Genomic DNA, 24,099 nt, shown 5'->3' on the forward strand with positions numbered 1-24,099 from the left:
GGTGAGCTCAGGGAATTTGCTGTGTATGAAAAGCTCCAGCAGGAGCCTATGTTGAGCAATGAGCTCCCAGCTCATTACACATGCACAGCACAGCTAAAGGAGAGTGTGACCACTCTACTTCTGGATCTACTACTGAGTATAGCCATCAATAAATAGTCCTCTGTTTTGCTCCTTTTGTCTTAAGTAACTCCTTACATTCTAAAATAACTTTTGTGACAGTGTTTTGTTGACTTTATTTCTCCTCTTTGACAGCTCCTAGATTGCTTTGTCATCCCAGTGGTGATATTACTGTCCTGGTTCTTCCTGCTGGTACGATATAAGGCAGTGCATTTCATCGGAATTGTGGTCTGCATTCTGGGCATGGGCTGCATGGCGGGAGCAGATGTCCTTGTTGGGAGACAGCAAGGAGCAGGTGAGTGGATATGAATGTCTCATTCAAGGAAAACATTTTATCAAGTGATGTGAGAGGGCAGTAACGGGCCAAAAAGATGGAAAGGTCCCAAGAACCCACCTGGAGTTTAAAATGTGGTGTTCTTCTGTGTCCAACCAAATTCACTGCCCAAAATGTATTCATTCAAGGAAGAACATGGCCCTTGCTAATGAACGTTAGTCCCCTCAGGTGGATGAGATGGACTACTAGAAGCATCAGCAGCCCCCATGCCTACCTGACTAGCTGCATTTTCAAGCCATAACCCCTTCTTGTGGCCCAGGCCCTCCATCCACTCTATTCTTTCATTCCTCTTTTCTCCAGTTTTGCTTACTACCCTTTTGCTTGCTTCAAGCAAATACCCACCATCACTGGTTAGATACTTAGATCAATTACTATGCATACTGTATGATTCACCACATCCTAAAGTAAAGGTTAAATTTGGATTTGTCTGCACTGTACCTGGCAAGAACCTCCTAATATGTTAAATGTTCTTGTGGCACTTTGTGGCATTGTACCAATAGTGTATGTTTAGTTACTATTACAGCACACTAATGGGCAGAATAAGCAACGCTAGATTTCATCAATCAATGTCTTCTATCACATTGGTAGTCCTAATGCCAACCAAAATGATATGGGAAGGGCATAAATTCTTTGCAAATACTGTCAATTAGATACAGTTTTCAGTCTTAATTAAAAATACCAAATTGTGAGCTGAGCATAATACACTGGGATTTACAATACTTGAGTCAGCTTTTGGAATACAAATCAACTGCTATAAAAACAGCATTTGCCTGATGCTGCTGAACAAAAACAAGGCCGTCTGGCAGAGACTAAACCAGTCAATATTGCCCTGTCCCAAAGACTTCCAAACCATCTCCCTCTCCAGAAGCATCTCTGTCCCAGGAAAAAAGAAGCAGGTCTGTTTGGTTCTATGTATCAGCAAGTCAACGCTGAGCTAATTTAAATTCAGACCTAACTGAAATCAAATGATTTCAAGCTCCAGAGGAAGCATCCTTTCTCCCTGGCTACCGAATCATCTGCTTTTTAGTAAGTGGTCATTGGAAGCTTGCCACACCAAGTTAAAGGGAACATACAGTGGTTCAGAGGCCAGAAAGCTATCTGTAAGTACACAGCTTACACAAGGAGTCTGCCCAGTGGAGTTCCAAGTTCCTTTAAAAGGAACTCAGTAGCAGTAAATCTGTTAAGTAACCTGTCTGTTATACATTCATTAACAGATGTGCAACTACGGAGATGTCTGTTCAGGTTATTCAAAGCCAGTTGAATTAGGAAATTGGAAAAAACTTTGAAACTGAAACTGGGCTTGCATGAAAACCATTATGTGTTCCGTCTCCCTGGCAATCTACTTTTTTCACAGGATTTCATTCGTCATGTTAAGCAAAATGAAAAAGCTAGATATAATGCATCAATTACTAATGTAACTCTTCAGCCTGGGACTCTGAAGATTGTGTTTAAGAAGAAGACACTATTTGCCATATGCTCTGCTAAAGAGCACATACAGCTATCGAGTAATTTTATTCAGGATGTTCTATATGCATGCATTATTGCCTACTTCAAATGTAAACCTGGCCCTAAAAAACTGACTGTGCTTGTTGGTACATAGGGAGAAGAACCTCAGCCAACTGCCTCTCATGACAAGCGTTCCAGCACCTTTAAAATTGTAAAATGACTTTATTAGGATGCAAGCATATATTTTTGTGTCACATGTTTCCCCTAAGGGAGTAAAATAAATGAGCTGAAACATTTATGTTAAGGAGTCAAGATAGGCACTAAAAGTCTAAATACATAAATAATAAACATTGATTGTAAAATAAAAGGCTTTAGGAAGCTCTTCCATAAGGAGTCTGGCACTGTTTATTGGATATTTTCCTGGACCAAGCAAGCAAAAGGGATGAACAAAAACCTAGTGGAGTTTAATTCATTTTCAGTAAGCTCCTTTTTTCCTATGTAAAACTTGCTCACATTCCAGAGGAGTTAATTTATGCACTTACAGGATTTACCTGATATCACTATAACAAGTTCTGCCATGATGATATTATTATTTATCATGTTAGTAGATATTATTATTTATCCAGTTAACAGTATCAGTCCTCACTAAAAAATAAATTATACCTATATTAATATAGGGCTTGGTCATTGAGTAAATTGCTTGCAAGGTTACTCCCATACTTTGCATTCTCATAGCATCATTCATCCATTTGATGAAGAGGGTATTGTACAGAGACCAATCCCCTGCTTGTGCCCTCAGACTCACATAACTTGGATGCCACACCTCAGGGAGACCCACAGGTTGGGCAAAACCAACTGAATCACTTTGCCTCCACCTGTCAAGTGTCAGAAGCTTGGGAGTAGTTGCTGGCTGGGAATGAATCCCTCTGGTCCCAAATGGCATACCAGAAGAATGGCATACTGGCACTAGTGCAAAGAGCAAGGTAACTGTGCTCCAGGCTCATTCCACAGAGCCCCACTCACCCTTCCCGCTGCCTGAAAGTTATGGCAGTGCTTGTGGGGGGGTTCCTTACCCATTGTTGCCTTTTATTGTTATCCCAGCCTCGAACCTGCTTTAGGGATCAGAAAAAGGCAAGACTTGGCATCAGCCTTCTGGGATACCTTCAATTGGCTGCACCACTAGTGCAGCAGGATAGCCCTGTCTTTCAGGACTAGGAGACATTTCTCCATGAATTCCTCTGTATGTTCAATGTCCTCCACTGGATCCAGATAGCAGTGGCCATATTAAGGAACTGTCACCAAGGCAAGGGTACTGTCATCACCTATGCTTCCCTTTTCTGCCTCTAATTATGGTGGATACTCCCTGGAACAGAAAAGCCCAGCTTTACCAATTTTGGTGGAGTCTGAGGGAAGAGGTAAAGGACAAACTTACACAGGTAGAACTGACCTCAGGGCTTGACACCTTCATGGACCTGGCAATGGGCATTTATCAATGACTGTAGGAGCAGAGGGAGGAAGAGGTACTCCTTACCCCCTCCTGGCCCACATCTTGGTGCAGTCACTCCTGAGCCTATGCAGACTGGGGGGTTCTGTCACCTTACACCAGAGGAAATGGAGCAATGCCACCAACAGGATCTGTGTCTCTCTATTGTGAGGCCCAGGGACACAGATTTGCCAAATGCTCCTAAAAAGTTGAGTAGGGAAATGAGTTACTCCAAGCCCAGTAAGGGGGGCCCATCTTGGAGTCATCACAAACTCCCTTCACCTATTCAACCACAGAAGTCCACAGCAAGTCCAATGCTCAAAACCTTCAGTTAACACCTACCTCCAGGTCCTGAGTCAGATCAGCCTGCTTCTGGTTCTGACCCGGGACTCTGGGGCAGTGGACAATGTTATTGATGAGACCTTCACGCAGGCCATAGGAATTCCATTAAGGCAACGAACCAAGCCAGAGACCATCAAAACTGGAGATGCCTTACCTCTGGCATCTGGTACCTTGGAGTGGGAGAACACTGCTCTGGAGATGAACATCCTCAGACATCCTGAGATGATATGCTTCGGGGCAATCTGTTCCCTGCATTACCCCTTGATTCTGTCATGCTCCCCTTGCTGGATGGAAAGCCTTTGAGGTTTGCTTTGATCCCAGCTACTGTCAGCATCATTGTGGATGCCTCACAAATAGCAGAAATACATCAATGTATTTGAGAAGAAGAATGCAGAATTCCACCCCCAACACACACCAGGATTATGACTGCACCATCAACCTACAGCTGACAGCAAAGATCCCAGTAGGATGTATCTATGCTATGCCAGATCCTGAAATTGCTGTCTTCTGCAAATATCTGCAAGAAAACCTGGCCTAAGAATTCATAAGAAAGTCCACTTCACCTGTGGGAGCTTCCACCTTTGTATAGACTATCAGGCCCTGAACCAGGTCACCATCTGCAAACACCATCACTTACCTCTTACCCCAGAGCTGCTTGATCAACTAAAAACTGCCCACATAGTCACCATATCCCCCAGCTTCCTAACTGAGTCTGTTCCTAAACTCTGTTCCTGGATTGACATCCTGGCTTCCTGACCCAGCTTGTCCCTGGAATCTGCTTGTTCTTCCTGACTCACTGGCACCTCAGTTCCTTGAGTGGTCCTAGCCCTGGCCACCCACAACCCACAGTGATACTGGGACTGGATCAGCCCCAGTTGGATGTTGGCATATTACAACCCTATGTACATCTCCAATATCTCCTACATTCCACTTCGCTACTCCAGTCTTCAGGGCTGCACCAAAGTACTTTTATATACATATGAATGTATTATGAGCAGTTTAGGGGCAGAAGAGTTGCATATGAGAAAACCCTTGACCAAATAAGCTTTTAATTAGCATTAGTCAAGAGACATGATTACATCCTTCTCGTTATCTTCCTCTTCCATCTATTTAATCAGTCCAGTTTTCCTCAACAGGGCTTCAAATGTAAACCAAAGTATGCAAGTAGACTTAAAATATTCAAATAGCAGCCTTAAATCAAAATGTTTGGTCTCAGAGCCAAATTTCCCAAAGGAGGCCTCTGTAAGATATGAGATATGCATGAAGCCCATTCTTTGAAATCATACAAGGTTAGGGTTCAAATTCATAATATATGGGTACAGTAGTGGTTAAATGATTTCTGTATATCACCTTGAATGACACAGTCATTGTGACAACAGCCTGACAAGAAATCTTCTTGGTTCAAGAGCCCATATTTTGATGCACACGCAAATGTCTTTGACAAGCCATTCTCTAAAACCAAGTTCTGAGGTCAATAATAACTCTTCAGTATTGCTTTGCAAAGGAGCATGGAGTGTCGTGTCCTAGCTGAGATAAATGCTAAGTGACTGAGATCAACTAAGAGGTAACTGGACCTCAGGTACAGGCAAAATTTTTCAGTGAATTATAGGGAGAGGGGGGAAGCATACAGCACAGGAGCTCCGTCTTCCCCTCATCTATCCTCTCCCTCTTTGGGCTTGGGAAGGGGGCCACTCTGGCAGCCTCCTGGGGGGTGTGCAGGAGCACTCTCCAGCTGCTTGCCAGAGTGGGCAGGCTCCAAGCGCCCTTGCACCGAACACTGAATGTCTGTTGGGTTTGCTCCCAAACTAACTTACAGCACTTTAAGTAAAACACTGTTGGTTAGAGTGCCTCCACCAGGGGCTTTTTGAACATCTGTGCTTAGCCTTTGTGTTTAGGAAAGCTGAACCACTTGTTCAGCTGAGGCCAAAGTTGAATTACAATGCCTTCCCTGGACCCTCATGAACTACAATAAACCCACATGGATTTCAGAGCCTTTCATATAGCTCACCCATACTTAACATGAAGTTGTAACTGCTATCGTTAAGAGAAAATATTAATATTCTATTATCTGAGGCTTAAGCTAAAGGTTTTTTTCCATGGTGCTTGACAAAAAGAAGACCAAATGAAAGTAAAGGTCAAACCTGCAAAGGCAGTTGCTTAATTTCAAACATGCTGGCAATAGAGTTGTACAAAGGACAGAAATACTAATATTTCAAATTTAGAATGGAAAATGGAAACTTCAGAATTCTCCATGAAGGAAAATTCCATAATAAAATTTATTTGGGTGGATCTTTTTCAGTTTTGCTTTAATCTAAAACACAAAATATTTTTTAAGTTATTTCAAAACTAAAACAATCAAGATATTTCATTCCCAAAATGCAAACCTGGGTACTTCAGCATCATAGGAACTTTTGAGATGAAATTCCAGCAAAACTGCCCATCTTTGTAAACAAAATGGATGCAAATATACTGTAATTCACAATTTGCATTCAAAATTGAAAGCAACCTCACAGAGACTGAGGGAGAAATTTATTTGTTTTTGGAGGAGTGAATCTATATGGTTGTGTTGAAATTTCTCTAAAAACTCTATTGGCAGTTCTGTTGAATCTGTTGTGACTAGGACATAATTAAAATTAGTCATGAGTATAGCCCTTTACCAGATTGGAGCCTTGTATTTTCAGGTTGGAACTTGAATAAACCTATCTGCCAGCTCTCTTTCCAAAAATAATAATATAAACCTGGAAGGTTTAAGGAGAGTTCAGTTTTTTGAAAATGGCAGTATATTCAGTGATAAGCAAAGATAGTGTTTTTCTCTGATAAAAAAAATCCCCAATTTTCAAATTTAAAAAAGTAACCCAAAATCCACATTTTTCTATGATCAAAATGAAACACCACTAATATACATACATACATACATACATACATACCAGTGGTGTTTAGTTGGTTTTGGAGGAGAGAATCTGGAACATATGTATAGTGGTGTTCCATTAATTAACTAATATATATATTAGTGGTGTTCCATTTTGATCACAGAAAAATGTGGATGTTGGGTTAGTTTTTTTAATCTGAAAATTGGGGAGGGGTGTTATCAGAGAAAACTAGTTCCCTGGTGATAAGGCACATTAGGCTGACCCTTTGCATCTAGTGCATTAGGCAGCACTACTGTGGTTATATACAGCCTAAAATCATCCTCATTAACACTCTATGCCACACCAAATAAAAAAAAAATGATCACTGAAATACACTATTTAGTGGGCGCATCTACATAAGATGTTTAGCACCTCAGTAAAGTTTCAGCATCTATAGGTGCGGCTTCATTAGGCCATGGTAAACTAATTAACTCTGCCATAGGTTAGTGCTTGTAAATACAAGTGCTATCCTACAGTGGAGTTCTTTAGTGCAGAGCACCACGTGTAGACGCTGGCAAAGCTGGCTGGCGCATGAGGGTGCTTCCATGTAAGAGCAGCCCTCTACAGCATGTTGAGCTGGGTTGGAGCAGCCACAGGCTGGCAGGCTGACCCCCCAGGTCCCCTGCTAGCTGTGACTGCTCCACCCCAGTTCAATGTGCTGCTGTCCCAGGCACACATGTAAACATGCCACCTGGGAGCAATTAACTCTGGGGCAATATGCAGTAGAGTTTATTGCTTTGCATTAATTGCATGCGTAGATGTGCCCAGTGTGTTTCTAGACTTTACAATTCACATTCTCTTCCAGATTCTCTCCTCCAAAAACAACTAAATCGCTCCCTCAGTCTCTGTGAGACTGCTTTAAATTTTAAATGCAAGTTGTGAATTATGTACAGTATGTTGCATCCATCTTGTTTACAAAGAAGTGGGTTACCAGACGAATGGCATTCTTCTGGTAACACAGTTTAGCTAGGTTGTGAATCTGTGGGAAAGACCATGCAACAACGTATCCTTAAGTAGATATTTACCGTGTTTCTTTCCTTTTATTCCTAGGTGAAAATAAGCTGATAGGGGATCTCTTAGTGCTAGGTGGAGCAACGCTTTATGGCATCTCCAATGTTTGTGAGGAGTACATTGTCCGAAACCTGAGTCGAGTGGAATTCTTGGGCATGATTGGACTCTTTGGATCCTTTTTCAGTGGAATTCAGCTGTAAGTGAGTGGGTTTGAAATCTGAACCTATTAAAACTAATTCAAAGCCTGTTTCCTGTTGACACCAGAGCCTCTTTCTTCAAAGGTGCCATTTCTTTATGAGTTGACTCCCTTTAATCTCTGTGTTTATATCTCTTGATCAATTTTAGTATGTCAGGCCAGGTCATTAAATGTCAGTAATCCTCTACATTTGATTGACAGGTGTCATTGGTGTCCTAAAAGTGCCCTTAGAGATGGAGAGCTGGAAAAGGAGTGTCCACCTATTTGTTGTCTCAAGACATGGCGATTCCACTTCTCAAGCTAAATTAGGATTGAGAGACCCTACCTATTCTTAATCATGGTTTATGTTTTTTAAAAGTCATCCAGCATGATAAACAGGTAGAAAAACTGACCCTGCCAGAAGATGTTTTATTAATTGGTTTATTTCTTGTAACTAAAATTATGATACTTAGCTATGCAGAAAACCCCCCAAAAAACAGGTACTTTGCAGTGATAATACATCTAAGACCAAATGCTCTAAGATTGGCCCCTGAGTTTTGGACATAACTTTTACCCATAAAACCCTTGTGCAGGCACAAATGGGTATTTTCAGTCCAGACATGCAGGCTTTGTAGGAGGAAAGTAGGATCCAGCTTTTAAAGATTGAGCTGATAAAGAATTATGCAATCACAAAACCTCAGATGATGATATTGCTAAATTTTATGCAGGTCTGATTATCAGCAGTGGCTGGTACCTAAAGGAGCTTTTGATTATTAATCAAAACCAGATCATTAATCTGTCCAATTGAAAATAGAATATGATCAAAATAAGTCCCTGCAAAGTTCTGCTTAACCAACCCAATTTATTTAATAATCAAGGTGTTTTTTTCACCCGTCATTTTGACATGCACTTTAAATCAAGGTTGGCCAATCTGCAGCTTGTCCCCCAAATGGCATGAAAGGCCTCTGTGTTTGGGGAGGGTACAGCCAGCACAGTAGCAGATGGAGCAGGGAGCAGAGCAGCAAATCAGGCAGGGAGACTGGGTCAAGAAGAAGAAAGCAGAGCAGCAGATTGGGCAGGGAGCAGAGGGTAGGCAGTGGAAAACAGAGCAGAAATCAGGCAGGGAAATGGGATCGAAGTCACACTCAGGATGGTTTTGGGACTAACTTCTGGCATACCTGCAAAAAGTTGGCCCACAGTGCTTTAAATTATACCTACAAAGGTCTACACATGAAATGAATGCAGTTGAATAAACTCTGGCAAAGTTCACACCTGGGTTTATTGCTCCTGGGCACAGTGTGTACACATACGCCCAGGACGGTAGCATGCTGAGCCAGGGCACAGCAGCCCCAGCTTGCAGGGAACTGCAGGGATCAGCCTGCCAGCCTGGGACTGCTCTGACCCGCCTTGGTGTGCAGCAGAGGGGATGGCTGGAGCACAAGAGTGTTTCAGTGTGGGGTGAGCTGGCAAGCAGCTCCTGCACTGAAGCACCCTCATGCCCCAGCCAGACCTGTCAGTGTCTACACACGTGGTGTGGTAGAGTAAGCTGCACCATAGGATAGTACTTGTGTCTGGCAGTATTATCCTATGATGGAGTTTTATTAGTTTACTCCACCCTAACAGCACTGCACATGTAGACGGTGATGTTTTACTGCAGATCTAATTAGTCAACTGCGGTAAACGGCTCACATAGACACACCCAACTAGTCTTTTTTTTTAAGTTTGTAAAATAAAAGTTCCTAAAATATCTTATTTCCATGTGAACCCAATTTTTATATCTGAAGTATCTGTGGTTGGCAGACACGCAAGACATTGAAAGCAAAGACTTTGTCTTTCTTAATGCATATAAATACATGACAATATGTAAACTGCCATATAGAAATCTAGTGCTAATATATTGTATTACAATACCATTACTCTTTTTTGATGCAAGCAGAGTCAAAGAGCAATTTACACATAACACATAGCATCCATGAGCGTCTACATGTGACGATCAGCTACTTTGCCATAGTGATGCGCTTCCCTGGTATAGCACACAGCAGTGAAGTAGCTGCTAAAAAGGGCCATGCTACCCATGTTTCTATGGCTATATAGTTCCTTCCTTTTTATGCTTTTCTTTCTTGGATATACACATTTTACCAGCAAACCCCCTTTACCATCTGTGCCATGCATGTTCTTTGGTTTGGGTTCATGACGTGCTTGTGGTTTGAGGGAGGCTGCTGATGTTTTGGCTCTTTGGTTATATAAAGGAACATAATTGTTTCTTGCCTTTATTCCTCATGAAAGGCAGCTGTTATGGGCACAAAGTTCATCGAGGTCTAACCCAACCCAGAGCTGCATTTGTTTCAAAGGGAAATACAGTTCACTTCTTTACATTTGTAGAAGCTTTCTCTGAAAAAACTGTAGATGATTGATTGTTGCCCATTTCAGTGCAATCAGGATCTAAATTTGATGAAAGACACTGGGGAAGACTCTAGATCAGAAGTCAGACCATTCCCAGCACAGCAACAGCAGCCCCTAATCACAAATGTTTTTTGCTGTCCATGATGTAACAGTGCTAGGATGGAAATAGGAATTAAATGGACGCTAGTATGGACAGCGTCTGGAAGAAATATAAACTGTGGTAATACAGGGATTAAAAAATAAAGCATCTATTACAAAACCTAATGTCTGAGGGACTCATTCTGATAGTAAGACTGCAGGATCTCATTGCCTTCTAGCTAAATCTTGTATACAGAGTTGTATCCTGGGGAGGAAGAGGAAATTCTAATTTACTTTCTGTTGAGGTATGGAGAATCTAATACAATGTATAAAATGATGAGATTATTTTGTCTGCGAAAGAGCTGAATTGTGCGTGCCTTTGCATGCATGAGATGTGTCTGTTTACCTGCAACTCCCCTGGGAGTCTTTTGAAAACAAGCTGCTGCATTCTATGAGAATATTCTGGTGAGCAAAATTTTAAATAAAATTAAATTTAAGAACTTTCCTTCCAGACCAGGAAAAGATAATGAAGTAGTAGTACATGGGAATCTACTGCAGCCTACACAGCAACACTCCATCAGGGTGCTTGCTCCTTGCCTCTGCCATGTAGTTGATGCATATCATGCCCATCCCTCCATTTCTTGCCAGTCAGCTACCCCTCTGATTTTTCAGGTTATCTTGCCTTATTCCATAGTTCCCTCTATGTATCAAACACCCTCCCAAATTACTTTGCAGAACCACAGCCTTCTTCTTGCTGGCACCTTTACAATGATGCTTTAAAAGAAGGGGAATTTGGCTTGTCTATATTTTTTTTAAATATATGTGTGCACAAATGCTAGGAAAAAAAAGAGCACGAAATATTTTGTCATTAAAACTTCATTTCAATCACAGTGCCTCCATTTAGCTCTGTGTTTGGCATTTGGGGAGTGGCAGTTGGGGAGTGAGATCATTGGACTCTATAAGGTAGGTCTTTACTTTAAAAGTCCTGTGGGATTTCATCCCCAAAGTCCCAGATTGGAACAGGTGATCAGCTGAATGGGGAGCAACAAAGAGCCCACACCCCCAAGACACTATCCTGAGAGCATGAGGATCTGTCTTGATACCTGTGTTCCACCTCTGGAGTTTTCTGGCATTAATAATACGATATTAATGGGTATGTTAAGGTTCACCAGATACTGAAACAGAACCCTAAACTGGACTACCCCAATCTACTGTATCTGGGCTTTATTTATTAATATTTTTACTGTGATTATTGCCCTGTTTTATGTAAAAAAAAACATGATGTTGGCTGGTTGTTGTCCCTAAAATCAGCCTATGAAATTTTCCCCCTTTTGTCTTTGATTTGCTTAGCATTTTATCAATTCCATACAGTGAGGAGCTTTGAAGATTTGTACATCTCAAACAGATACATTATTACTCATTGAAGTTTAAGGGCTTTAAGACTATTAAGTCAGAAGACAGACTGGTAGATGGTCAGAAGCTTAGAGATAAAATAGTGCAAATTGCATGCCATTAAATCTGATGATCACCCTGAAGATCTTTCAGAAACACACGGAAAATGCAGGGTGGATTAAGTAGGTCTGATGGCATTTGGTCTGTGTAGATTCGTGGGGTCTGTGGATCTATCTATGTTGTTGTGTCCAGCATTCAAACTGAATGAGTGAAAGTAATTTACCTTTTGTTCCTTGCCATGCAACTTTTCCTTCTTTTGTTTTCCAGTGCAATAATGGAACACAAGGAGCTGCTGAAAGTCCCATGGGATTGGCAAATAGGTAAGAAGATGCTTCAGCTCATTAGAGACTTTGCTGAAGAAGACAAAAGAAGAGGAATAACATTTTGGGTGGGAGTGATACTGTGTTTGTGACACTCCTGCAAACTACTCTCAAAAGCTGGAAGTGCATTCAGACCTTTCTAAATGATCTTCCCCCCACACTACATGTTATACACATTCCCTGCACCATTTAGTTAGGCACAAAAGAAGTGTATGCAGGTCATAAGCAGATCATTCAGGCCCAGAGTGGCATAAACCAATAACAGGGTTCCAATTCCAAGATTCAGAGCATCACTCAGATAAATTACTGGAGTAATCATTACAAGCCAATATTTTTGCCTAGTGGAAAAAAAAAGAAAGAGAAAAAAAAAACAGAACCTAACCAAAAAACCAATAAAGAAAATTACCTGCACAGGGTATTCCAGGTCCATAAACAGAGGCATAGCTAGCCAGTACTGCACCCCAGGCAGTGGTGGTGCACAGTGCTGAAGTAGTGGCTGGAGGAAGGATAGCCCTTCATTTTTTTGCTGCTGATGCATATATTGAATGGACATTTAAACACCAAGTTTCAGTAGCAAAAATGAGGAGGTGATATCTCTTCAGTGAGCCTCCAGACACTGGTCCCACACCACCACTGGTGCTCTGCCCTCTCTGCTACTGGAACTGGAGCTGGAGTCAGAGAAGCTGTAGGGAAGGTGCAGGGTGTGGGTGGGGGAAAGGAAGGGACAGCAGAGTGAGGTACCCCCTTCAGCTCCATTCTGGTGCCCCCTTCTACTCTTTGGCAGAGGCCAGGGTGCCCTACTTGTCCACCTATCATTATGTTACTGCAATAAATCTTTTTCTGAGGATAGCATTTCTTCATGCAAATGGTTACTTTCCTTCCAAGTACTCTTGGTTGTGTATAACAGATGTTTGCTTCAAGCAAGATTTGGTAACATCCCACACAATGAAACTCCAGCTACGATTCATTTTCTGCTATGTTTCATTTTCCCATTTCTATGCGAAAACTAAGTTTGCAGTCTTAAGATTCTATTCTAATTAGTCAAGAAAATAAATTTAAAATCAATATTTAGAAAAAAAGGTCCCTAAGATATATGATGCCTGTGACAGTAGAAGAATTTGAAGGAATAGTACACATCAGATTCAATGCAAGTTGATATACTGAACACAGCGTCCTGCTTCGATAATACATCAACAGGCACCTCATTAATCCAGTTTTAAAATAAATGTGAAGATAGCAGTCAAAAATGCATGCAAAGGCCAGTGGTTATATAGGGAATGCCTAAGAAGAGGTGTTATGAGGAGAAATGAGATGTCTAAACAGCCAGTCAGTTTAAAATATCAGCTGAGAGACCAACTTAAATGCATATTTTAGGTGCATTTGTCTTCATTCATTGGAGACCCTTAACAAAACTGTACCAGTCCTTAGTTACATTTCATGTCAAGGACCACATGGCCATGAATTAATCTGGTATTGCTGATTGCAGTGACCATCATGAATTCATCTGCTACCTGGGTGGATTTCATATGTATTTCCACAAGAGTTCTGCTCTCATTTAATTAGTTAAATGTGCCATTAAAATAAAGTTATACTTAGCTCTACATTACAGTTAACATGTCATCCTAAACTAGTCACAAATTCTGAAGGGAGGAGCAGAAAAGTAGCCTGCCAAGAATGTTATAGACCTGTGCTTCTTTTGTTAGTGTAATTACTGGAAATGTGGCCGAGTTGCCAAAAAACATAGATAAAATGGTGATAACTGTATGCAGTTTTGAATTCTTCCTGGGCTTTCACTGTACTTGGTGCATTTCTTTGTGCATTGGCAGCAATACAGGTTTATCGAAAAGTGATTGACAAGGCCCTACAAGAGTGGACTGAGTCTTCCTTGTCCTGAATACTTGCCCACTGCAGCAGACTTAAATCTGTGGCCCAGCAAAGCTAACCCTTAAGCCCTCTGAATGGTAGTGATAGAGTCACAGCAGGCAACCTGATAAATAACTAAAGGTGGCCTCTTGCCATCTGCCATAATTGTGTCATTAAGAATGTATGAACTAACTTTCAGCTGATGTAAATGCAAATGATTTTGAAATAGGAAGATCTGAATCCATTCTAATATATATCACATTTGGTAGGCTGTGGCCCTCTTGAGCGTGTAGTTCTGCTGCAAAGCCCTAATACACACAAGACCAGGTTCTCAGTTAGTGTAAATCTGCACGAAATAAGTGGATCTAAGCCAGTATCTATTAGCAATCTATTTTTGACTCTGCTGATTGAATTATTTGATCTGTGACCAACAGCTCATTTGTGTGATAACCAATGAAACAAATACAAACTTGAGAATATCAGTGTTTTAAGAAATGAACAAATTTACGTATTAGGTGAACGGTATGCTAATGAAAGGTATGGATTTTTCCTAGTGTCCTTTATTCTCAGAAACAAGTTTCCACTGCGTTTTTGTGATATGGCCCTTGATTTTCAAATGCAAACCAATGAAACTATGGATTTCCTAATACAAAGGTCAAGGCTAAATCAAATAAGGAAGAGATGTCCCAGCATGATGAGTCAATTAGAGTTCTACTCTTTAAACTAATTATCAGTATAAAGAAGGCCTCAGGAGGTTACAAGTTGATTATTTCTCAATGGCTTCTGGAGCAGATTTGTATAAAGATTTACAAGTGAAAAAGGAATATTTTTTTTCCCCCTAAACTTGCTAGGCTTCCCGTCTCAACTTGGGATCAGAAAGTCAACCGGTATTCTTTCTGGCTCATATATTATCCCCAATAACTGTCACTTGACTGAGTTGTATAATAGATATAATTAAGGTGAAATAAGATGCCTTTTTTACACTCACATTTTTCAGCATAAACCAGCATAAACAGTTTTCTGCTGGAAATGAAGCATCCTTGGAAAACGAGAGGTGGTAAAAATGCAGGTAGTCCTCTGCTGCAGCACTTTAATACCAACACAATATATGTAAAATGTTATTAATTGAGACCCCAACCCAGGAAAAACCTTTTAAACATTTACTTACCCTGAATAAGCAGGTTTTCCAGGACTAACCAGTGCTCTGCAGAATGCAGCCTGAGAAATTAAAGGGTGAAATTACTGCCTCACCTTGTCTACGTTCAAAGAAGCTATCCTAGTGGTGCTGCATGCTAAAATTGCCTAATAAAACAAGCCAAAATTTCTTGATGATCACTACTGGTGCTTCAGGCAGAAATATATTTCAGTTGGGATATTTCTGAGAGACAAATACAGTAAGAATGGTAGTTGAATTTGTCCATTAGATAGCTTTCTTTTAAAGATTGTGGAATATAAGGGCCGCACAGCCAGACATAGAATCAGCAGGAATTTATCATTATTATCAGCTAACTCTGTAGAGAATTGAGAGAAGCGGGTTCTCTGCAGTTTTTAGTCGATAACAACATCTCCTGAACAGCTAGCATGAGTCTAAATTTAGGTTCATGCACAAATCATCTGGGAATTCTACAAGGATGGCAGCACAGGATTTATCTTTTGTATGAATGCAGATGAATGGAGTGTTTGATTTTTCTATGAACTGCATATTGATTCATTTACTCTAAAATTCACAAAGCAATACTTGCTCCAGTGAATTCTTCCCTAGTTGGGCTTCAGATTTTTGTTTTTAAGTGAAATTACTTTTTTAATAGACTCTATCGATATTTATGTTATGTTAGTGCCGGGAAGTCCCACCATGATTGGCACTATACAAGCCCATAGTCCTTGTCCTTAAAAGCTTTCAAACTACGTAGACAAGATAAACTAAGAGTGGGAGGGGAACAAAGATGTGAAGTGGCTTAGCAAGGTCAGTGGCAGTCAGGAGTGGTACCTAGCATGATTTTCAGCCTAGAGCTATTTCTAGCAGATAATACTGCCTCTATAAATATAGTAGAATCTATCTTACTGTTTTTCCTAAGTGCTGAGAGTCCTTGGTTTTGCTGAATTCAGTAGTACTTGAGGAGGTTCAGCACCTAAGACATGCTGGTTTGACGGAAGCCTTAGAAAAATGTCAATCCCCATTATGTGGGATTTGTGAGTAACAAAGCACTCTCTCTTAATAACAACTCATGTATCTTTAGTGTTACTGAACAGGTTCAAAGAGTTTGAGAGGACCCAGTATTCCCCACTGCTGCAGGTTTTGAGCCTGCTGTCTGCGCAGATGCAGGGATCTCTGCAAAATACCCAGCAGAGTTGCTCAGCACGTCTAGGTGCCACCGGAAGAGCAAAGCAGAAGTCAGGAATGACAGACAAATCCAAACCCTTTCTGAAAACTGCTGAGCAAGCAAATGGAGGCAGCTTGGAACAGAGGGGAGGAAAGGAGGTCAGCACTTCTGGACTTTGATTAGACTCAGTGCAGCAAAACTAGGAACTTTATATACTGCTAATGTCTTTTCACTTCCAAATCACTTGAAATTGCCCCCATTAAGTAATGGTAGCCATTACCATTAAGAGTTCTTGGTTTTATAGTAGTTCATTGGAAGACGCTTTGCTTAATTACATTTCCCAGTTAAGTGCTTAGATGGGCATACTTGTACAAGAGGGATGAGTGTGGTACATGAGCCTCAAAAGAAAGATATCATGGCCTGATTCTAACTCTGCAAGATGGTGAGGCCTTCGTCTCCTAGTGGAGTGCAAGCAGCATGACATTTCCCAGAAAAAGGCACTTAACAGTGTGTCCTAAATAAAATAATTACATAGTTTTCTAAAATAGAAGTGAAGGCAAGAGGCAAAGGAACCGCACAAAATAGACTTCTAGAAAGTGATTTTTTTCTAAGTGGAGGAAGGGAAAGAAAATATTCTTTCATTTAAAAATGACACCAAACACCTACCACTTCTGAATATAATAGTTTTGATGACAACTTGCTTCAGTGGGATGCAAGTATCATGAAGAAATGTCTGAATCTCTATGCAGACTTCTCCACAAAAAAACCAGAGATGGTATTCAGCCATTTCCTTCAACATCAAGATGTTTCTGCATTAAAATATAGTCTGAAAGACCAAAACCATACTCAACTAACCCCTGAATAAGATAACAGGAAAGGATATAGAGTTGCTATGACTGGTCATTAGAGTTGTGTCAACAGTTGGTGATAATTTTGATATAACAAACAAAGGAATGAAGAGGCATGCAAGTTGTATCTCAGACCTGAGGGAATGCTGCAAGCCCCCCCCCCCCCCAAAAAAAACCCAAAAAAACCCAAAACAGATATATATTTGAATTCTTGCACAAATTGCTGTAGCCTGTATTCACATGCCTTCTAGGTTCAAAGGCCAGGTAAAGATATTAGTGGTAAAGACTTTTACTGGTATAAGTAGGGATCTTCTTAAAGTGTGCCCAGACAAAGGAAAATGCCATTTTCACAGTCTTTTCCCAACCCTGCTGCTAATTAGCCAAAGGGCCCTGGCAGCCTCCCCACCTTGCCACTAATTGGCCAAGAGAGCTGCTTTTCATATGACCCTGCCCCTCACCACCGATTGGCAGTGAGGGTTGCCTTTCATGAGGCCCTGCACCTTGCACTGATTGGTGGAGAGGGGTGGGGCTGCACAAAAGGCAGCCCTCTCAGACAGTCAGAAGCAGAAGAAGCAGCCACCATGTTTGTCACTCCCCTTCATGCTGGTGGCTTCCCCCCACCGGTGGCCTGCATTTTATTTTTAGTAAGATTTGTTTTTTTCTAGCAATTCCATGCAAAATCACAGAAACTGACATTTTTCACAGTGTTCACTGAAACCACTGTTTTTCGTGGTTTCAGCAAAAATCTCAAAACTGCAACTTGAGTAGGTCCGTAGTAGGTATAAGCGATTGGAAGCTGGTCTGTACAGACCAGAAGTTCAGCACACAAAACCAGTCTATACCTGTACCATAGACTGGTTTAAAAATGGCAGAACCCAGTCCAAGATTCCCTCCCAACTCCCCCCCCCCTTGTTTCTTGCCCACCAGAAGGAGAAAGTATGCTGTTTGCTACTGCTGCTGCTTACAGAAAAATGTGTAACTTAGATCAATTTCACCTCGGGCTTTTTGGATGTCTGTACCTGGCCATATAGAGCAGCTGTACTCAAATGAATCATGAATTTTAAGTGAATACTCCAAAATACTTACAGAAAGCACATTCTGAATTTTTCACTTCAAGCACACATAAGCAAAATTGTATTTAAGAATTGCATTCATCCAGTCAGGATATTCAGTGTAACTGAAGTGCCCAATCAAAACTGGTTGAATTTCTCATATGGAATATTCACAATGCCTTCACAATTTATTCTTCTGTAGTTTTGAATAACAAATATTTGAGTAAATCACAATCAGTTCACAGATAAATCATAAACAAACAGGTGAATTTTATTTAATAAATTATTAATTATGAATTCAACACTGAACTCTACTGATTGTATCATCAAACTTAATGAATGAAGACATGAATATCTGCAATATGCTGTGTTCCATCATTTATGCTGGTTAGACTACACCAGCTAACTGCATAGCAATTAGTCGTACACAGCTTTTAACACATGTTTATCATGCTACATTTTATGAGTGATGTTCTCAGTAGGTTTAGACTGAGGCAGCGACACCCTCTTCAATGAAATATAATGATATATGACAGACAGCAAATGTGTGATTATTACAGTACTTTACCTTTCCACTGGCATGGTATCCATTTATATTAATGTTCCAAGCCTGCATACAAATACACATAGCTTAATTGTTTAAATAAAATGTATTTGAAAATAAAGTATCTTAATTCCTTTTTAAAAGCATGGCCACCTTCTTTATTACAACATACATTCAGACAACATGTGTCTTTTACATGTACTGTGGAAGATCATTTGTTTTTGCTTCTCCTCCCCCAGGTTTGCTGTATGTTGGGTTTAGTGCCTGTATGTTTGGCCTCTACAGTTTCATGCCGGTGGTCATAAAGAAAACCAGTGCTACTGCAGTCAATCTCTCCCTGCTCACAGCTGACCTCTACAGCCTGTTCTGTGGATTATTCCTCTTTCACTACAAGGTAAATTCTGTTGAACTATATGTTTGAATGATGGCTCTGTGTCTGCTGTACTGCCAATGCAGAGTAATGAACTGGCCTGGTGAAAACAATAGGGGTCCAGGTTTGGATGGATCTGTTTGCAGTCAAGTGAGGAACTCTATGCACTCTTTTTAATTTATTAAAGTAAATGTTCCCCTACACACTAACTTCACCCCCAGTAAAAAGACATTGAGTAATTTTTTACCCTGAAACTTGACCAGATCCAAACTAGTGAACTAAAAGAAAAATAATTTATGACATAGTAAATGATCCCAAAGGTGATAAAATTGTTTTGTTTCATATGATGTCTGAAACAATTTTAAATACTGAGGGTTGGTTTTTTTCATCTTGCCTCTTAATTGTCTATTTATAGCTCCAAAAATGTCCTTCTGGTATCTGTGCTAATATCTTGGCCATTAGCATAGGAACTGTGCAAATGATTTTTCTTGAAATCAAGCTCCCGCCTATCAAGCCCATTGATATGTCTAATACTGTTCGAACACGCCTCTGGTTTTCAGTTTCAAGAGATTATATTGCATTATTCACCATCTAAGAAGTGGCATTAGATCAGGGGTAGGCAAAATGTGGCTTGTGGGCCAGATGCAGCCTGCCAGGCCATTCTGTCCAGCTTGCAGGGCCCCTAAAAAATTTAGAAAATTATTATTTATCTGCCCTGGGCTGCCTGTCATGTGGCCCTCAATGGCTTGCCACTCTCAGTGGCCCTCTGCCCAAAATAATTGCCCGCCTCTACATTAGATGCTCAGCGGCAATTGTTTTGTATGTAGCTATGATTTATTCATAAAAGGGAGGTGATTTCATGAGAAAGATGGTGGCCCAGAAAGTCGTGGAGGAAAACAAAATTCTTTAAGGGTGGGCAACCAATCCTTACTCAGTTTATGAACCTAATAGTCTTTGAATAGGTCTGAGTAAGGAGAAGAGATGTCCATATGCTGATACAGATTCATACAGAATCCAAAATGTACTTATCCACATGATTGATAATGGGATATTGTGTCTCTTTAATGTCACCAGTTCAAATCAATAGTAACAGAATTTGTTGCTAGCTGAAATTTGTAATTAATTGTTATCATCGCTATTTTATTTACAGTGAAAATTGTCAATACCTTCTAGAATTTGTTACTTACGATGAGATGTGTTTAGTGAAGTCAATCATGTAACCTGTAGCAAGTGGCCACATGAAAAGAACAACTCGTTTTTGCAATATGTCATCGCTGAGATTTGTTTTAGCGAAGTCAGATTCCTACGTTAGGAGGGTTTCCAATCTGGGTCCCCACTTACCAGTATCTTTCATGAATGTAACCAGAGGTATGTAAGCAATCCCGATATGCTCTGTGTCTTGGTTTTGTCTTACCTTAAATATATTGTACAGAGGGATAGATAGATGGTTCCAGTTCTTTTCCATTTGTGTAATATACCCAGCAGAGACTGGGAGGGCTGAACAATCAAACTGATTCACTCTAATAAGTTTCATGGGGAAGATACTCTTTTTTCACATATGCAGTACAGCCTTATTTCCTCTTCTTAGACCTGCTATTGTAATAGAAAAAAATAATCATAGGAATAGTAAAATAAACTGTGGTAATGTAGAACTGAAAAGAATATCCTGGGTCATGAGATCTAATACTCTGCTATCACAAATCGCCACTTCATGTGATTCCTTTCATGATGTAATCAAGCTTTATCTGAAGACTAGTTAGGGGGTTTTGCCCCCTCTGTTCCTATTGGAAGGCTGTTTAAGGACCTCACTGATCTGAAACAATTTCTTCCAATTTCCAACCTAAATTTATTCACTGTCAGTTTATAATAATTTTTTCTTGTACTAACACTGCTCTTTTCCTTCCCTGGTGTTTACCTCCTGATATATTTATAGCATGCAAGTATATCCCCTAACAGCTTTCTTTTTGGTAGGCCCAAACAGAAAGCCTCTAACCTGTCTTGAAAAATGGTGCCTCCATTCTCCTGATCTCCTTAATATCCTTTCTTTGCACCTGTGCCCATTTGAATTTATGTTACTTGACAATGGGTGACCAGAGTTGTACACAATATTCCAGATGAGTTCCCACCAGTACCTTGTACAATGTCTTTAATATGTCCCCCTATTGCTACTAGAAGTGTGTGGCTTGATGCACCCTAGGATCAAGTTTGATTGTTCCCAGCCAGCAGCATAGAGATGCAGCCAAGCACCCAGGGGAAAGAGGCAGCAGAGACTTCCAGTTGCCACTACAATCATGATTGTGTGGCTGTCAGCAGCAGCCTCTTCCCCCCCACCACCACACAACCCCGGTAGTCAATGCTGGGGTGGATACGCTGTTTATCCCTCCCTAGTTATGCCACTGGTTCCAGCCACAAACATTGGTAGCTCAGAGACATCCTATGATGATCAACTAATACCCTAAGGTCTTTCTCTTGGTGTTGTTTTCAACTGAAGAGATCTCCAGTGGAAGCTCCTTTTCTGGGGATTGGTGAACTTTGTGCAGGCTTTGCACCAATGTAGTCCCAACCTCTACTGCTGCCTCCTTTCATACTTCTCAGGTTCACCAGGGAGAAAACAATTTTTTTTGGAAAGCAGCTGGATTTAAAATCCATTGTTCATTATCAGAATACTTGTTTTTAGATATCAGGTTTTGTTCCTTCCTTTTGGGCCTTCATCTGAGGTTTTCTTTCTAGCTTATTATTGAGCATGATTTTTACAGGAGGAAGGAGAACTGCAAAGTGTGCTCCTTGTGCTAAATAATGAAGTCTAATAAATTAGCAGTAAATGACCTAAATTAATTCTCCTCCTAGGACTGTGTATTCTGCATGTTTTCTAGCTTCAGAAAAGCTGTTCCACTCCCAGCCCAGCTGTACTCTTCTTCAGATGCTCAGCTCCTTCTGTTTATTGCTATGCTGACCAATGAGTAAAGTCCCACTTCACTAGAAAGCAAATGGTTTTATGCTAAATTAGAATTATCTGAGTGGTTTAGTGCCCCTCACAGAATATAATTTTATGAGGCTTTCAAGAAACAGTTATGATTTTTCCCTGTGCCACTGCTTTTATCACCTGACAGTTTTATTGTACCTATAACAGTAAATCTATGGAAATCCATGAAAACTATAGGAAATGAGCTTTACTGGGCTTTAGAGTCTCAGAAACCAAACTGAGGAAGAGATTACATTTGAAGTGTTTTGATTTGTTGGCAGTTCAACTTTTGATAACAAGAATTTGCATTGATATACAGGGCAATATGCTTATAAATAAACCAACATTGATAGGTACTGTGTGCACCCTATATACCATTGTCTCTGTATGACGCTGGCCAGACCCCAAGCATGGGTCTATTGAAAAAAAAAATCATATAACTGAAACGCAACTCTAATTGTGTATTAATAAAGTAAGGAGTTCATTATATATTTTATTAACATATAATGATTTGCGGCTTACAACTTCAGCTAGACTTCTGAGTATGCACATTGCAGTTCTTTGTATTTAAAATTATTTGCATTCTGCCAGATAAATGCTGTGGAAGTCTAATTTTTAATCAATAAGTAAACATTCTGCTTATAGGAGAAAGGTATTTATCAATAACCCGTCCAATAGCTGCTTACTGACCAATTAACAATTTAAGCTCAGTGCTCCATAATTTCATCCTTTTTTTTCCCTAACTGTACATTCTGGCCATTTTACTGTTCAGATGGTAAAGCAATTTCTTAGCTGGCTGCAGCCATTTAACTTGCCTCTCAAGAGCGATCTCACCTTCTCCTTACTTGAAAAATAATTGTCATTGGGTTTCTAAAACTGAATGCGGCATGCAGAAATACACTGGATGTGGCAGAGAGTATTAGCAATATGTGGACAGTGATGGGTGGGCAAACCTCATACTTAGTACCCCCAAGGTAAAGGTTGATTCCAACCAAAGAACTTCCCAGGCAGATGATGTACCATCTTCTTGAAGTGATTACTCAGCCTGCTTGATCAGAAGGCTCATCAGAGGGAGACTGATCAGATCATGTATATAAGCAGTTTAGGGGTGTTCAGGGAAACAGTCTGCCTCTGCTTTCAGTCTGAGGAAAGCACAAAATAAAGTGGCTTGTATAAAAAATCCAGCTGGTAGGGTGTTGGTTTGGGTCATAGGCTAAGAGACTGAAAACAGTGTGGGCTTCATTACTTCTATTTCAAGACCCTGACCTATAAGATCTCCTGTAGAAAGTGAACAAATTGCCTGGTCTAAGGGGAGCATTATACTGTAGAATGGTACTTCTAGTAGTGCTGGATTAGTACGGCTGCAGGGTCAGACACAGACAAACCACAATAACTGGATAACCTATGGATAGGCAAAGGAAAACAGGGATGCATTAGAATGAGGCCCAAGTAAGGCTGCAGTTAGCGTTTGTTGTTTGGACTGGATTCCTGTTTCCTTTTCAGGATGTAAGCTGGAACTTCCAGAAGAGGGCAGGCCACAGCTTCCCTTCAGCTGCATTCTCCAACATGGAAGCGTAATAGTACTTTACTATTTATTTTAATGGGATTTACTTGTAGGATGATGGGAAGCAGCAAAGAGAAAGAACAAAGTCCTTGGATTCATAGTAGACACCAAATGCTTGGTTCTTCATATGTATTCTGATGTGCCTATCTTCCCCCACCTAGAAATATCTTGAGCACCATAACAAGGTGGTCTGGCCCTTAGAGAGGGGACAGCCATCCCTGTTGTAGAAGCCCAGCCACGTATCGTTAGCTAATCAAGGAGTATCCCACTAACAGCTAAAAACTCAGAAAGGAAAGCAGAGAGTCAGGAGCTGGGGAAAGAAGCAGGTTGTGGCCAGGAGGCAGGTTGCAACCTGGATAAACTTACTACTAGGAAGGGGCCAGAGCTAAAGGGCCTCTCCTATGGCCAAGAGAAGGGCTAATGGTTTTGTTCTGCTTATTTGTTTGTTTGTGTTAAGAGGACTGGCTGAAGGGCTGCCAAGGGCATGCTGACCCATGTACAGGCA

At 40.6% G+C, this 24,099-nt stretch overlaps 1 protein-coding gene across 1 annotated transcript in view; it reads left to right on the forward strand.

Moving 5' to 3' along the window:
- SLC35F1 (solute carrier family 35 member F1) overlaps positions 1–24,099 on the forward strand; it is a 465,278-nt gene that overhangs the window by 408,703 nt on the left and 32,476 nt on the right. Inside the window, exons 5-8 of the mRNA XM_019538195.1 lie at positions 253–412; positions 7,682–7,838; positions 12,018–12,070; positions 18,938–19,092. Of these exons, the coding sequence (XP_019393740.1) occupies positions 253–412; positions 7,682–7,838; positions 12,018–12,070; positions 18,938–19,092 (525 nt within the window). The remainder of the gene's footprint in view (positions 1–252; positions 413–7,681; positions 7,839–12,017; positions 12,071–18,937; positions 19,093–24,099) is intronic.

The sequence above is a fragment of the Crocodylus porosus genome, unplaced genomic scaffold (genome assembly GCF_001723895.1).
Source record: "Crocodylus porosus isolate Cpor-Errol unplaced genomic scaffold, CroPor_comp1, whole genome shotgun sequence".
In the NCBI taxonomy this organism is placed as follows: Eukaryota; Metazoa; Chordata; order Crocodylia; family Crocodylidae; genus Crocodylus; species Crocodylus porosus.